This window comes from Propithecus coquereli, unplaced genomic scaffold (genome assembly GCF_000956105.1).
Source record: "Propithecus coquereli isolate 6110/MARCELLA unplaced genomic scaffold, Pcoq_1.0 Scaffold155, whole genome shotgun sequence".
NCBI classification, from domain to species: domain Eukaryota; kingdom Metazoa; phylum Chordata; class Mammalia; order Primates; family Indriidae; genus Propithecus; species Propithecus coquereli.
This window is the reverse complement of record NW_012139969.1, coordinates 804,260-820,077: the sequence shown is the minus strand read 5'-3', so window position 1 is coordinate 820,077 and position 15,818 is coordinate 804,260. Positions and strand designations below refer to the sequence as shown.

Here is a 15,818-nt window from a genome sequence, read left to right as displayed (position 1 = left end):
GGCAGCCAGCAGGACGCTGATGTACAGGGGGCATTACTGAGACCACAGGGCTGTCTCTGGCACCTGTGCCTACACCCCCTGGCCTTGGAGATGGAAGATGTAACAAAAAGAAGGCAGAGCAACTGCATTCCAGCCCGGCACTGCTGTGCGACTGTGAGCACGTCCTTTCTTTCTCTGAGCCTGTTTTGCTTCCTGTAAAATGAAGAGTTCCACAACCCCCCACACTGAATAATAATAATGATGTTTCAAAGGGTGACCATATATAAAGCTCTTGGCATGTGTGTGACAGACCATATCAATAAATGGTGACTCATTCTTTAAGAAAATGAAGAGCCCACATCTCATCCAGCTTACCTGTGGCAGGGGGGTTTGTCCAGGAAACCAGCCAGGAAGTTCCCAAGCAGGTCATCCCGTGGCCTGGACAGGAAAAAGGTGCTACAGGCCGGCCCCGGGTGCCCCCCTTGGGGTCTGGGTCCCTGGCCTGCTGCCAAGGCACTGGCCTGAGGGGAGTCCAGCCAGGACTTGCAGGCAGGAACGGACATCTGAGCGTTTGGTCGCGAGGGCAACGTTTCCATGAGGTCTTCTCTGCAAAATAAGAGCAAGGAACATAAACCTGTTTGGTAGGTAATGTGGGGTGGGGCGGGGAGAGGGCAGGGAGGGACACAGGCCCAGGACTGGGGTGTGCTGCCTGGGCTGTCACACTTGGCTGCACTCTCCTGAGCATCCAGGGAAGGGGCCTGGCCTCAGAGCTGTCCCCCGGCTGCCTCCTGCCCTTCTCAGAGCTGGAGGAGACCCGGCCAAGCCCCAGGCTGAGGGCGTGGGGGCATGGGCTGCCTGGCGCGGCAGCAGGGCCCACGTCAGCACTCCGCCCTCCGGGGCCTTCTGCCTAATGGGATTGGACAGACCCCTTCTCCTTCAGCGCCTTGCAGAGCAGAGAGGGAGAGGCAGGGAGGCAGCACTCACTGAACCCTGTCACAGAAGGGTGGCTGGGGCCTGGAGTCAGGCACTGGGGAGGGCTGAGCCCCCATACCCGCTCCCCTCTCAGCCGGAGAACGGAACTCCAAGAAGCCCTGACCGTCTGCACTGTCCCTGGAATGAGGTGGAGGTGGCTCTGGGGCAGGAGCCCGTTCCAGACCCAGGCAGAGATGGGCTGGGGGCTCCTAGCTCGTTGGCCTCCCCTCTTCCTCGCTCTGTCCATCAGTCTGTGGCCCTCTCATCTGTGTCCCCTTACCCTCTGCCTCTACCTGGCTCAGGACCTGTCCTGCACCACGCCCTCAGCGGGGGCGGGCCTGTCCACCTGGAGCCCCTCTTGTGCGCCTGCCCCCACTGCCAGCCCCCAGGCCCCATCTATGCCACTCCTCCTGTCCTGCTCTCCTCTCTGGACAATCACGTGCTCCATGACTGGCCCACCCACCTAGTATGATAGGAAGGCCACAAAGCCACCGGCACCCAAACTTCCCTTTTTACAGGGCCGACAACCCCAGCATTTGTGCGCCATTGTTTGGACTCTGGTGTTCCGGGCCCCTCCTTCCTCCCTCCCTCCCTCCTGTTCTTTTGCTCCCTCCTTCTTGTTTTTTGTTTTTTTTGAGACAGAGTCTCACTCTTTTTGCCCAGGCTAGAGTGCCGTGGCGTCAGCCTCGCTCACAGCAACCTCAAACTCCTGGGCTCAAGCAATCCTCCTGCCTCAGCCTCTTGAGTAGCTGGGACTACAGGCATGCGCCACCATGCCTGGCTAATTTTTTTCTATATATATTTTAGTAGAGATGCTCAGGCTGGTTTCGAACTCCTGACCTTGAGTGATCCTCCCGCTTCGGCCTCCCAGAGAGCCAGGATTACAGGCGTGAGCCACCGCACCCAGCCCCCTCCCTCCTTCTTTCTTCTTTCCCTTGAGGGCAGTCTGAGGATACAGGAAGTACCAACCCACACTCCTGCTGGGCTGGGGCAGGAGAGCTGGCTGGCCTGTTCGCCACCCCGCTTGCTCTCAGGGCTCTGGCTCCCCAGTACAAGGATTTCAGGGAGCCCCTGTCCAGGGAGCCTGCAGCGCCTTCTCCTGCCTCCCCCGACCCAGACAGCTCAGGCCCAGTTCCCAGCGGGAAGAGAAGTGTAGAGAGAACAAGTGACTGTCCTGAGGCCAGCTGGTCCCCAGGGAGGAGTTTGGGGGGGTGACCGGGGCTGGGAGCACAGAGGATCTCCCTTTCCCTGAATAGCCAGATGGTTCCTCCTCAGACCCTGGAGGCCCCAGGCAGGCACTGGGGACATCTGGGGCATGTTCCTTTGCCGAGCCGAGCGGCTGACAGGCCTGTTGACCCAGCTGCTGCCCAGCCCTGTGAGGTGGAGCTTCTGTCATGTCGCTGCAGACCTGAGGCTGGGCTGGGGTGGGAGCCACAGAGCCCACTGCTGGGCAGAGCTGTGCCCAGACCGCGTGAGGCTTGGGGAGGGCAGGGGAGCCAGGGCGGCCGCCCGGGGCCAGAGGCAGCAGTGTTCTTGAGGCTGCTCAGCCTCACTCAGCAAGAGCTGTGCCTTTGTGTGCGTGGTGGTGAGCGTGTCCCTCTGGGACCCGCAGGGTCTGTGAGCTTGTACCTGGCTTCCCCCATTCCTGTGTGTCTTTGGGATTTCGAATGCATAGGTGTGGGTGTGAGCTACGCTGGGGCCAGTGGTCACGGATGTGCCCCTTCCCTCCTCAGTGTTGGTCCATCTCCCTCTCAGGGAAGTTGGGGACAGCAACCTGGCCTCTGGGGACAAGAGCCCTTCCAGATGACCTCCTGCAGGAACGAAATTCTATGTCCTTTCCTGTATCCCTAGTAGGCTGAAGAAGGGGCAGACTGGGCCCAGGAACAGCTGGGTCCCCCAGTCTGCTCCAGAGGCCATCTGCTTCTCCCAGGGCTGGCGCCATGGGCGACAGAGAGGCCCAGGCCCGGGTGCTCCCCCAGCGTGGCGCAGTGCTACTGAGTGGGGGTGGGATGACAGGGCAGGGGGTGCCCCTGAGCGTTGCTGGGGGAATCTACCCTGCTCTCGATACTTTTAAAGTGTTGAAGGTGAGAGGCAGAAACAACTCTCGCTTCTAAGAGGAAAAATATATTTTTTGAAAAGCGGATTTGCACGTTTCCCACAGGCCACTGCGGTCAGGAGAAAGCCCTGTGCTGACAGCCCCTCCTCCTGCGCCCCGCCTCCCACTGGGCAGCTCCCACCAGAATGCTCTGCCCAGGGAGGGGCCCTTCCCAGGGGCTCCCCCACAAGCCTGTCACCCCTCGGGCCGCGCTTCGCCACGCCCACACGTGTGAGAATGTCAGGCCCCGTGTTCTGCGCGGCCAGTGCAGCTCCCACAAACAAACAATCGGGTCTGTGGGCCAACACTCTCTCCTGTCGCCCTGCACTTCAATTGTCTTCCACCTTCTAACTTCCACCCCCAGCTGCACCCTTTCATTCCTCTTTTCTTCCCCTCACTTCCTGCGTGGGGGCTTCCTTGTCCGGCCCATTTCCAGATAATCTGAAGTGCGTTTCTCTCCCTAGATCTGACAGTAACGTTTTATTGTATTCTTACTGTATGCCAGGCTCACTGCAGATTCACCTGGGGTGCTCACCCTCACGTTCACGTTACCGAGAAAGACGCTGCTCAACCGGCCAAGCAGCAGAGCCAGGGTCTCAGCGGCTGCCCGCTGGGCTCCCACCCGATGCTGCTCCCAACGGCCAGGCCTGGGCTTCGGGGAGATTAGTTTCTTCCAGGTCTGTTCCCCTCCTGGCATCGGAAGTCCTCTGATGCACCCTGGTGGTCCCGGAAAGTCTAAGAACCTGCTCCCTAGCTGGCTGCCTGGGGATGTGCTCCCCTCCTTTAAGTCCCCAGGGATGCTCCCAACAGGTGCTGGCCAGACTGACACCTGGGAGGGATGTGGGGACAGGGGAGGGAGACCAGGGCAGAGCCTGCCAGAAATGACCCCAGCTTGGGGGTCGCTGGGGTTGGGTATAAGCATGACACCCCAAATGATGCCCTCTTCCCCCGTTAGGCTCAGTGCTCACTCTCTGGCCCGGGGTAAGGGGGTGGGAGGCCAGGGCACCCTGTTTGGGGCAGAGCATTTTAGACTGCACTCCTGCCTTTCCTGGCTCTCAGGCCTGTGCTCCCCTCCCCAAGCCCCCTGGGTGGTGGCGGAATGGCTCCTGGGCAGCCTGACTCTCCGGTCCGGTCGGAGGGCCGAGGGCAGGAGGCAGATGTAGCCATGGCCCTCCAGCACCACACCCCCTCCCGCCCCCAGCCTTACCTGGGGCTCCCCAGCCTTTGCTGTGGCCCCTCCCGCCCAGCCTGTGAAAAGCAGCTACCTTTCTGTTTTTCCGAGGACAGGAAGAGATGAACAAGTAGAGAAAATAATTTAATAGAGAAACAATGAATGACACTCATCACACACAGCCTCCTTGTAGGGAGGCATTTAAGGACAGAAGGGTTAGAAATCACCAACACCCTCTCTGATTATTGGAAAGACACCCTCAAGTAACTGCAGGCGTGTGCATTCTCCTCCAGGTTCAATTCGCTCTGTCCTCTGAAGCGCCCTGCTGTGGGCTGTGGGCTACAGCAGCCCCCACGCAGAGACGGGAGGCCCAGGCCCAGAAAGGGGAAGGGGCTTGCCCAGGATCACACACTGGGGTGGTGACAGTGTCAGGCCTAGAACTGGGTATCCTGGACTGGGGCCCCTGCAGCCTGATGGCAGTCCCCAAGCCTCCCCTCCCGGGCCCAACTCCAGCACAAGGCCGCTCTTCAGCTAGGTCCGTGTGTTCCCAGAGAGGGATGGAGGTGGGAGGGATGAGGACTGAGGACCCCTCCCCTGTATTCCCCAGGCCAGGGCAGGAACAAGGCTGGGCTTCCCAAATTTGCCCTACCCCTAGAAAGGGTATTCCGGTCATGCTTGAAGGATTAAGTTAGAGTACTGAGATGGTGGGCAGATGTGAGCTCGCAGAAGACTGGCGAGTTCTGTGGGGCTGGGTACATACTGTGAGCTGGGTGGTCCCTGAGGAGTCTTGGAATGTCCCATTCCAGTGCAAGGAGGGAGGTGAGTTGGAATAAGGGCTCCTAGAAAGGGTTGGGCCCAGGGCCCGGGTGCCTGCTGGCCGGGAGAGGGCAAGAGCAGGCGTGCCCTGCAGGGGCCCTTGCCCTCTTCTCAGAGCAAAAAGTGATAGACGGCTTCATGCCCGCAATCAACAGGCACGGGACCAGCAACCACCAAGGAAGGAAGGCCTCATGAAACACTGTTCTCCCAGAGTCCTGCCCCTGGCCCTGGGGCCAGGCCCAGGGCTCCCAGCACATGGCATGGGCGGTCAGTCCCTCTGTGAGGCGCACAGTAACCCGAGGGAGGCTGGGGACTCGGGACGTGGGGGTCCCAGAGCTGTCCATCCAGGAAGCCTGCTCCCCAGGGTTGCAGAGGGCCACTTAATTTGGGGCATCAGCCTGGGTTGGTCACCCCTCCACTCCAGGTGGCTCGTGGTCTGTCCTGCTGTCCTCTGGGGTCACTGGAGGGTACACGCTACGGAGGGGTAAGGGAGGGTCAGTCACAGGTCTGGCAGGAAAGCAGAATCCAGGGTTGCCCCAGCTCTCACCCTCCCCTGGATGGGGGTCAGACCCAGGGCAGAACTCACAGCTACGAACAGACTCTGACAGCCCCTCTCTGTCCATGGTCTCTGCCTCCCAGCGAGACTCCCGCATCTGTGGGACGTCAAGACGGCACAAGGGGTGAGGCAGCCAGACAGACACAGGGACAGAGAGGCCTTCAGACGGAGGCGGGGGCATACAGCTACGCACGGAGAGGGGCAGAACCCCTAGCCCCAACAGGCCCCCACAGCCCACCTTGACCTGCTCCTTCAGGCATTCAGCCCGGGCCATGAGGCTCTGCACCTGCCAGGGGAAGACATGCCCCTGGGTGTGTGTGGGCTTCCAGCCCAACTCCTCACACCCCGTGCTCCCCTGAACCCCCTGCCCCATCAGAACCACGTCCCCTCTGAGTCGCTCGCCTGCTCCTTCCGCCAGGAAGCTCTCCCGACTGCAGCAGCCCAGCAGACTCTCTGCTGGGTCCCCCGATCCTCCGCGGCCCTGATCTGAGCACCCTGGCCCTAACGGTCTCACTCCTAGACCTGGCACACCCTGAGAGTAGGGGATTCCAGAGGGAAGCCAAGGAGGTCCCCCCAGACCAAGCAGAGTAAAAGGGGAAGAGGAAGCCCCCCAACCCTCTCATCCCCAGTGGGCACCTCGGTATGAAGCAGCTCCCGCCTCCGACCTGAGGGCTCCGCTGAAAAGAGAGGGTGTGCGGTGAGGGCGGGGCAGCTGAGGGCCCCGCGGGCTGTGGGGAGGGGCTCACCTGCCAGCAGCAGCAGCAGCTCCCCCAGGCTGTGCTGGTATAGGTCCAGGGCGTCCTGCTCCCCACCAGCTTCCTCCTCCTGCAGCCACAGGGACACCAGGTCATTCAGGGTCCTGGCCTGAACCCCTCCCTGCCCCACCAGGACCCCTCCCACTGGCACCAACCTTGGCCATGGCAGCCGAAGCCACTTCCAGGGCAGCTGAGAGGCGTGGCTTGTCCCGGGCCATCTCTGAGATGAGGGGCACATGCTCAGGGGAGGGAGGCAGCCCGTTCTGTCCTCACAGGAGGCCTGGCCCAACCTGCCTCCGCGTCAGGGGGGAGGGAGGTTTCCTGGGGGCCTGGTGGGCCGGCCAGGAGCCGGAGCCTACCTCTGAGCAGGTCTCGCGCAGAGGTCCCCTGCCTGAGCAGGGCCCGATTGGAGGAGGAGACGATGGCCTTGAGCTCCTCAGCCCGGGACACATACTGCCCCACCTACGGGAGGGAAAGGGCCTGAGGACGGGGTGTCCCACCCGCCTCCCCCACCAGCACCCACTGCCAAGTTCTCCCTCTGGGTCCTCCGTGACCGCCCCAAGCTGTAACCACGTCCGGGGTCAAATGAGGCTGGCCTGCCACCTTCCCAGCTCTATGCGTGTTTCAGGACAGGAAGCTCCAATTCTGGGAGAGCCCTCCCCTCACGCATGTCCTTATGGGGACTTGATCCACCCACCTTTGCCTTAATCGCCTCCTTCCGCTGGGCATCCACTTCATCTGCAGAAGGTGGGGTTTACATGAGAAATCTGGGGGACCCCTGCCCCACCCAAGCCCTCCGGAATCCCCCGAAACACCAAGTTCCAGGTTTATGCTGCTTTGTCTTCTGCAAAACTCTGGATGGGGAGCTCCCAGACTCCATCCACCGCAGCTACAGGTGACCCGCCTGTGCTTCAGGGGCTCCAGGCACTGCCTGGGACTCACAGTGCAGGGCGGGCACGAAGAAGTCCAGAGCCTTGCAGTAGAGGGACAAAGCGGCCGCCGCGTCCCCCTCCTGGTCCTTCTTCACAGCCTGCACCACCAGGGCGGTCTGGGGACCAGGCAGACCAGGAGTCAGGCCACCTCCCTAGCTCCCCCGGCCAGAGAAAGGTCAGCTGCCCTGAGCCCATCCTCTGCATCTGCTGGGTGAGTCACCCATCACCACCAAAGGGGGCAGATGAGACCCCCAGCCCAGCCCACCCCATCTCCACCGCTCTGCTCACTGCTTGTGCCAGGCTCTCCCCACTGGGCATGTGCTCCAGATCCACCCAGGGGTGGGCAAAGAAGTCCTCGAAGGAGATGCGACGGCTGGGGTCCCGCTCCAGGAGCCGCTGCAGCAGGTCCCGGCAGTCTTGGGACAGCAAGGGCCGCAGGGGGAGCTGCGTGAGGGGCAGGGGACAGCCAGGGGGAGGGGTGACAGGTCACACTGGGCTCCAGCGCCACGACCCCCAGCCCAGGGTTCTGTCGGAAAGCCCAGAGATATGTATCTAACGGGGAGAATGTGCAGCCCAGGAGGAACAGGGTGGGTGCAGGTGTGGGTGCCAGCGGCGAGCCAGGCCCCTTCCCCAGGCGCCTGCCGCGCTCGCTGGGCTCGGCTGCTGGAGAACCTGTGCAGGGTCCCGATCCCCCTCCCTGGACCGCGCCCCTGCCAAGGCTGAGCTTGGTTCTGCCTTGCTCTTCTCCCGCAGGGCCTGCCAAGCAGTCTGTGGGGCAGGCCCTTTGCTGCCTGTCGTGGGCTGACCCGAGTCCCTGGGACTTGTGGTCCAGAGCATACCCCACTGCCGTGAAGGCAGTCTGGCGCCCACACTCCGGTCTGCGCAGGCGCAGTGTGTCTGAAACCTCGGGCCCTGGCTCCCTCCGTCCCCCCACGGTCGCGAGGCCCTGCCAGACCCACCTCGACGACCCGGCTGCTGCGGATCTTCTCCTCCAGCTCTGAGAAGGACCTGGAGGCAAAGGGGGGCTGCCCGAAGAGGGCTTCTGTGGAAGGGAGGCAGAGGGGAGGCTGGGAGGGGATGGGGCCAACCTGGCCTGGCCCGCTCTTGGGGAGGGGGCCTGACATCCCTCAGAGCCAGTAGAGTCAGAGTTCTCACTAGAACCCTCCAGGAGTGGCCCAGAGAAGCCCTGCCTGAGGACACACAGGGCAGGCCTCGGGGTGAGGGCAGGGAAAAGAGGTCTCACCATATAAGATGACCCCCACGGACCAGAGGTCCACGCGGGCGTCGTACTGTCGCTGACACACCATCTCGGGGGCCATGTAGAGAGGGGAGCCACGGAGCACGTGCTTCTCATCCCATGGGGACATGTGCTGGGCAAAGCCAAAGTCTGCAGGCAAGAGACCGGACAGCGGGGTTCAGATTTTAGCTGCTTCCGCTCCTGGCCTGTGACGTCTGGGTCTGGGCTCCTCCCCACCCCCAGACACACCAGGGTCAACCCTGCTTCCTAGTCTGTGCTCATTATCAGCCTGGAACACCCTCCTATGTCTCCCTCTGCGGCTGTAAACCCTACCCATCCTGCGCAGCTCCCTTGGGCATGTTTTCCCCAGGAAGCCCACCCGATCCTACCAGCTATGTGGACAAGAGCCCCCACCTTCTCACTGCCGCCCAGGCTTAGGTTATACCACGTTCTCTGGCCTCCAGCATCAAGCTCAAATCTTATCAGGGGTCGGCAACCAACACCTCCCCCATCGCACACCCCCCTGTGCTGCCACAGACAGAGTCACAGTAGAGCCCCAATCCTGATGACTGACCAAGTCTTGTCCCTGCTCACAGACTGATTTGTGATGTTGGTCCACAATGAACCCTGGCACCGTTCCCAGATTGAGCCCAAAACCTGAACACACAGTACCAACTTTGGCCACAGACTGAGCCCTAACTCTACCCATTAGGCTGCTGGACTTGAGAGTGGATGGCCTGAGAAAGCTCCTACCTTTCAGTGACAGGGCCCATTCCCAGATCTCCCAGGCTATGTTTGATGACTCAACAGAGAACTCCCTGAGAACCCGGGCTGCTGAGCGAGGCCAGGAAGAGGGAGGCCCCTGCACACCCACTCTCCAAACCTCACCCCTGCTGTTCCAGACTCACACCTGCCAGTTTCAGGTGGGGCTTCTCCAAGGAGCTCAGCAGAATGTTCTGTGGCTTCAGATCCAGGTGAGAGATATTCCGTTCATGCAGAAACTGCAGGGCACTGGCTGGGGAGCAGGACCCATGCAGAAACAGAGGTCAGAAGAGTCCCGTCTCCGCCTGCCTCTCGCCTCCCCAGGCCTCCATCTGCCTCTTCCAGCCTGTCCAACCCCAGTTCCAGCCTAGCTGGTCCATGGAATGCTTTACATATAAGCACCAGGCTCTGCCACTTTGAAGAGTTTGCCACCCTGCCCAGAGCGTCCACCTTCCTCCCCTCTGCCCCTTCACAAGTCTCCGCTCCGCCAGAAGCTTCCCTGGATGCCCAAGCCCTTTAGGATCTTGCTCTTTTCATTAGCACTGCACTGGGTCCTACCCACTTGGCCCTGGAATGCTCCACAAGGTCCTTACATTACGTTCCACACCATGGAAACCTGAACTCTGCACAGGTGGGGCTCCTCCCTCCTCTCTCTCATGGCATCCTTAGCTAAGGACAGCCACACAAGAAAGACACAGCCCTAAAAGCCCAAGGAGGCAACTGCAAAGTGTGCCAAGGCTCTAAGCCTGCGCAGAGAACATGGGAAGGTGTCGGGCTGGGGTCAGAGGATTTTACCCAATTGCTGCATGAAGACACGAGCCACCTTCTCAGGCAGAATCCTGCGGGTATGGATGAAGCGAGACAGGTCGCCCCCTGCACAGAACTCCATGATGAGGTAGATGTTGTCGCTGTCCCACTGTGGTTAGAGGTAGACAGCCTGAGGAGAGTGTCCCTCCTCCAGCCTCCTGTGGGAGCAGCCCCACCCCGGCCCGCACCTGGAAGTCCTTCAGCTGCACAATGTGGGGGTGTCGAATGCCCTTCAGGATCTCGATCTCGGTCAGGAGGTTTTCCACCGATGCCTTGTTCAGACTTTTCTTGGCCACACACTTTATGGCTACTACCTCACGAGTATCCTTCTGGGGGGACAGGATTTGGGGGCTCTGCCTTGAGAGGGCCAGGGCCCACGCCTGGCTGGAAGAGTTCGGGTTCTCTCTACCCGCTGCCTCCTCCCTGGGCCTGCCCACCCCACGCCAGCGCCCAGGCTTCCCAGGTTCCCTTCGCAGCCCAGTGAGGCACCTGCATTCTGGAATCCTGGCTTCCCAGCCTGGATTCTCCAACCCTCTGCCACACAGCCCGCTTCGCTGCGTTCTAGAGTGCCCCGCAGAGGCATGTCACCTCATCGTTCTAGAACTGCCCACCCTGCCTCCTAACTGGGTCCCGCCTTCTAGAGCCCTGTCCCAGTCTCCTCCCAGCCCACCTGGTGGCCTCCGTTTCGAGCCTGTTCTTTACCCACTGACACCAAGGCCCCATCCACCCTGCAGACAAAACAGGTGTGCGTAGGTGTGTCTGCTTTCAAGATCTAAGAGAGGCGGTCAGCTCCTCCACCGAGAGTCAGACCGGGCGAGGCGGGCGGCCGGGCCCCAGCTGCTCCCGCCGTCCCCAGCCGTCTTCGTCGCGCTAGCCGGCACCCACATGGGCTTGCTGGGGCTGGCGGGCGCCCACACCCACCTTGGCGTAGGCCTTGTACACCGTGGCGTACGTGCCGCTGCCCAGGCGCTCGGTGAGGATGAAGCCGTCCACGCGCGGCGGCCCCCACGCCGCTCCCGCCATGCCGGCCGCCCCGCGCCGTGCAGGCGCTTCCTGGTCGCCGGCGCGCGTCCGGGCCGCGGGCGCAGGAGGGACCCGGGCCGCTCTCCGCTCTCCGCGCCGCCCCCAGCGCCGCCCGCCGGAAGTGCAGCGCCGCGCGGGAGGCCGGCGGGGCGCGACTCCGCCCACTCCGGGGCTCCTCCCCGGCACGACATCACGCTAACCACCCGTCCCTCCTTGCAAGCCCGCATCTGAGGACGCTGAGGCCCCCGCGGACCGAGCGGAGGCGACCGAGGACAACAGGCGCAGACACGCCCAGAGATCGCCCACGCGGGGTGGGGGTGGGGGGTGGAGGGGGAATCATGGAGGCCCCCCGGAGTCCCTCCCCAAGACCAGCCACTCTAAAAGTAGAGGCACTGGGACAAGAAAGTGCCTTTGGAAAGTAGCCTTCCCCGAGGCTCCTGGCTCCAAACTCCCTTTCACTCTTCTGAGCTAGGGGCTTGACGACCTGTCACAGACCGGCCAGTAAGCATCTTAATGTCCCCTCTCACCTCTCCTACGCGCGCCTCGGCCCCTAACACTACGGGCCACCCAGTCCTCCCAAGTCCACCAGACATTAGAACCAATGGTGTCTGAAAATGTATTATTTTTTATTTAAGCACAAAAATTGAGACATGACATATACATTTGTACATGGAGAAAAAATACCAGAAAGGAGTTTACAAAATCCTGGTGGCTGCCCTTATCCAGGGGTCTGGGCCTGCCCCAGCTGGTAGACAACCTGAGGGCTGCCTCAGGGTGGGCCCAGGGCCCAGAGGCGGGGGTGGCCAGCTTTGTGAGAACTCCTGCAGCCTCTGGAGGACAAAGTGCAGGTTCTGCGGGTGGACTCCTAGGTGCATGTCACAGTGACACACCTCCTGGGGACTCCCCAGGGTGAGTGGAAGGGGACCTAGACTCGGCATGGGGGAACCCTCCGCAAGGTGGCCCATCAGCCCGCAAACCTGCATCAAGGATGCAGCTCTGGACTGACTCCCGCTGCCCTCCCCAGTCACACAAGCTGGATACTGCTGGGGGTGGGGGCAGACTGAGGCCAAGGCAGAGGGCAGCGGACCCTCAGTAGGAGAGGAAGTCAAAACAAACCGCGCCAGGACAGTCAGACCCCACCCTCCTGGACGACTGCCAGCAGCTGGGCAGGACAACTTAGGGTCAGTGTCCTCCTGTCCCTCCCCATCCCCAAACCCCAACCAACCACATTGCACATTCAGAAAGTCTGAAGAGAGCGGGGCTCAGGGAGGGCCCCAGAGGACACCAGGTGCTGCCCACGCCAGGAGGGTACAGGGGCCTAAAGGGCTGTGAATCTGTCAATGAGGAACATGAGGCAGGGGGAGCCTGGGCTCTGGAAGCCTGGAGACCCCAGAGAGATCCGGGGAACAGAGCCGTCCACCCACCCAGACTGGAGCTCGCCTGAAGTGGAGTGCGTGGGAGGGTTGTCCCAGCCCGGGCAGGAAGGGCAGGGCTGCGGAGCCAGATCCCCGCCAGACCTGCTGGGGGAGGAGTGGAGTCTCAAGACCCTGGCAGAAAACTCCAGCTGGGGTGACCCACGGTCAGCCAGCGATCCCAAGTGTGTAGGGTGTCTGTGTGTACAGGGGAAGAGAACTTCAGTCCCATTGCTTCTGGCGAGACAGAATCCTACCGAACCACCACTAGAGAAGGAAAGACAATTTTGGTCTTTTTTTCTCCTGTGTAAAAAAAGTCCCGGTCCCTCCCTTCCCTTCCAGGGAGAGCTGGTTGCTGAGGAAGGAGGAAGAGCCACAGCAGGACCTTCACCAGGTCTGTGCTGGGCAAAACCACTGCGTAAGGCACCCACGGAAAGTGCAGCTCAGAAGGCAGGTGAGAGAATAGGCGAAGGTAGAGGCAAGAGAGTGAGGAGGATTAATTCCCCTGGAAGGCTCCTCGGGCCGCAGATGAGGCCGCGCTGCGGAAGGTTCTGTTGTTGAAGATGCCCTGGGAAAACTCCTCCTGGGCCTGCTGGAAGCTGGCCCCCGTCCGGCGGTATAGGGAGTGCACCTGGGGAAGGAAGGGAGGTGAGAGGAGCCCACCCTCTGGGCCACCAGGAACCCTGCCATCCAGGTTATACTCTCAGAGGGGTCACCAGGAGCCCAACACTGCCTGACCCCACCCCCCCAGAGCCTTGGGGAAAGGTGCTGCCTCTTTGGGGGCCCAGGAGGCCCAATTGTGGTGGTGAAACATCTCGTGGCAAAAGCAGGAGACAGGTGCTTGCTTCCTCAGGTCTGCTGTCGCCCAGCCCCCACCACTCACCCGCTTCAGGAGGAAGAGTGAGAGCACGGCACAGAGGGTAAAGAAGCCGGCCACCACCATCATGATGATTGACACGGCCAAGGACTCTTCCTTCAGTGTGGACAGGGCTGCAATCCAACCACTACAAAGGGAAGAAGCCAGAGGGGGCAAAGTGGGAGTGGGTCCCCCAGGAGTCCCCATGAGGGGCTCTTCTCCAAGTGGCTGCTGTGTCCCGACCACCACCTCAGCATCTCTGCAGCACAGGGAGCCCTGGGGGCCAAAGCTCTTGACCTGTGAGAGGCCAGGCCTCCGTGACGGCTCCCAGACCCACAGTGCCCCAGCTTGTCCTGCCCCAGGGCCTCAGAGATAGATTCACATGGGGAAGCTTCTGGCTGTCTGAGGTCTAGAGGGAGGATGTGGTTGCTGCCTATACCGAATCAGGAGGAACACTGGGTGGGCCTTTTCCTGCTGCTTTGGGGTTGGGGGCATGGAAAGCTGGCTGCTCACTCCTAAGCACCTGCCCTCCAGGAAGGAAGACCACTGGTCAACCTCTTGCATTCGTGCTGTCACCTCAGCTCCTCCCACCAGGGCCCAGGCATGTTACCTCCCTGACGACCCTTAGTGTCCTCATCTGTAAAGGAATATCCTCACATTTCCTGATTTCAACTTACCACAAACCTACAATAATCAAAGCAGCGTGTGGCCGGGCGCGGTGGCTCACGCCTGTAATCCTAGCACTCTGGGAGGCAGAGGCGGGCAGATGTTTAGTAGAGACCCTGTCTCTACTAAAAAAAATAGAAAGAAATTTGGCCGGGCGTGGTGGCTCACGCCTGTAATCCTAGCTCTCTGGGAGGCCGAGGCGGGCGGATTGTTTGAGCTCAGGAGTTCGAAACCAGCCTGAGCAAGAGCGAGACCCCGTCTCTACTAAAATTAGAAAGAAATTAATTGAACAACTAAAAAGATATAGAAAAAATTAGCCGGGCATGGTGGCGCATGCCTGTAGTCCCAGCTACTCGGGAGGCTGAGGCAGGAGGATTGCTTGAGCCCAGGAGTTTGAGGTTGCTGTGAGCTAGGCTGACGCCACGGCACTCTAGCCCGGGCAACACAGTGAGACTCTGTCTCAAAAAAAAAAAAAAAAAATAGAAAGAAATTAGCTGGACAACTAAAAATATATATAGAAAAAATTAGCCGGGCATGGTGGCGCACGCCTGTAGTCCCAGCTGCTCAGGAGGCTGAAGCAGGAGGATCGCTTGAGCCCAGGAGTTTGAGGTTGCTGTGAGCTAGGCTGATACCACAGCACTCTAGCCCGGGCAACAGAGTGAGACTCTGTCTCAAAAAATTTAAAAAGAAAAAAAAAAGCAGTGTGGGACCAGCATAAGGACAAACATAGATCAATGGATCGATGGATCAATGGAATAGAATTCAGAGTCCAGAAATAAACCCATACATCTGTGATCAATTAATTTTTGACAAGAGTGCCAAAACCGTTCAAAAGAGAAAGAATAGTCTCTTCAACAAATGGTACTAGAACAACTGGATATCCACATGCAGATAAATGAAGTTAAATCCTTACTTCAACCATATACAAAAATTAACTCGAAATGGATCAAAGACTATTTCTCCAAAGAAGATATGCAAATGACCAACATCATTAGACATTCAGGAAATGCAAATCGAAATTATAATGAAATGCAATGAAATACCACATCTCTAGTTGGCTATAATTTTTTTTAAAAAAGGGAAAAAAGGAAAATAACAAATGTTAGTACTATGATTATGTCCTCCAAAAAGCACGTGTGAATGCCATGGTTTGTATGTGTCCCCCCAAAACAACGTGTTGGAAATGTAATTCCTAATCTAACAGTGTTGGGAAGAGGGGCCTAACTGGAGGTATTTAGGTCATCAGGGCTCCACCCTCAGTTATAAGAGGGGTGGGGCTTCAAGTTCAATCTCTCGTTCTCTCTCACCATGTAATGCCTTCCACCATGTTACGATGTAGCAAGACAGCCCTCCATAGACGCAGCCTCTCAGTCTTGGACTTCCCAGTCTCCAGAACCATCAACCAAATAAACTTCTGTTGTTCATAAATTACCCAGTCGGGTGTATTCTGTTATAGCAGCAGAAAATGGACTAAGACAGTTGGTGAGGATGTGGAGAAACTAGAACCCCCATATATTGCTGGTGGGAATGTAAATTGGTTCAGCCACTGTGGGAAATAGTTTGGTGGTTCCTAAGTTAAATAGGCCAGGCACAGTGGCTCACGCCTCTAATCCTAGCACTCTGGGAGGCCGAGGCGGGAGGATCACTTGAGGTCAGGAGTTCAAGACCAGCCTGAGCAAGTGTGAGACCCCATCTCTATGAAAAGTAGAAAAATTGGCTGGGTGTAGTGGCATGTGCCTGTAGTCCCAGCTTGAGCCCAGAAGTTGGAGGTTGCAGTGA

The 15,818-nt window shown here is 59.6% G+C and overlaps 2 protein-coding genes across 2 annotated transcripts in view; both read right to left on the bottom strand.

Moving 5' to 3' along the window:
• Positions 1-4,401: 4,401 nt before the first annotated feature.
• ULK3 (unc-51 like kinase 3) lies at positions 4,402-11,210 on the bottom strand. Its single transcript, XM_012640603.1, has 16 exons — positions 11,004-11,210; positions 10,271-10,411; positions 10,071-10,191; positions 9,424-9,528; positions 8,520-8,663; positions 8,236-8,318; positions 7,565-7,720; positions 7,287-7,392; positions 7,042-7,082; positions 6,704-6,806; positions 6,500-6,564; positions 6,336-6,414; positions 6,226-6,266; positions 5,828-5,875; positions 5,620-5,686; positions 4,402-5,507 (listed from the first exon to the last, which is right to left on the bottom strand). The coding sequence occupies exons 1-16, from the start codon at positions 11,103-11,105 to the stop codon at positions 5,491-5,493; spliced, it is 1,419 nt and encodes a 472-aa protein (XP_012496057.1). The 5' UTR covers positions 11,106-11,210; the 3' UTR covers positions 4,402-5,490.
• Positions 11,211-12,782: 1,572 nt separating this feature from the next.
• Positions 12,783-15,818, bottom strand: part of SCAMP2 (secretory carrier membrane protein 2) — a 21,453-nt gene continuing 18,417 nt past the window's right edge. Inside the window, exons 8-9 of the mRNA XM_012640602.1 lie at positions 13,401-13,521; positions 12,783-13,148 (exon numbers count right to left, since the gene is read on the bottom strand). Coding sequence (XP_012496056.1) covers positions 13,014-13,148; positions 13,401-13,521 — 256 coding nt within the window. The 3' untranslated portion in view covers positions 12,783-13,013. The remainder of the gene's footprint in view (positions 13,149-13,400; positions 13,522-15,818) is intronic.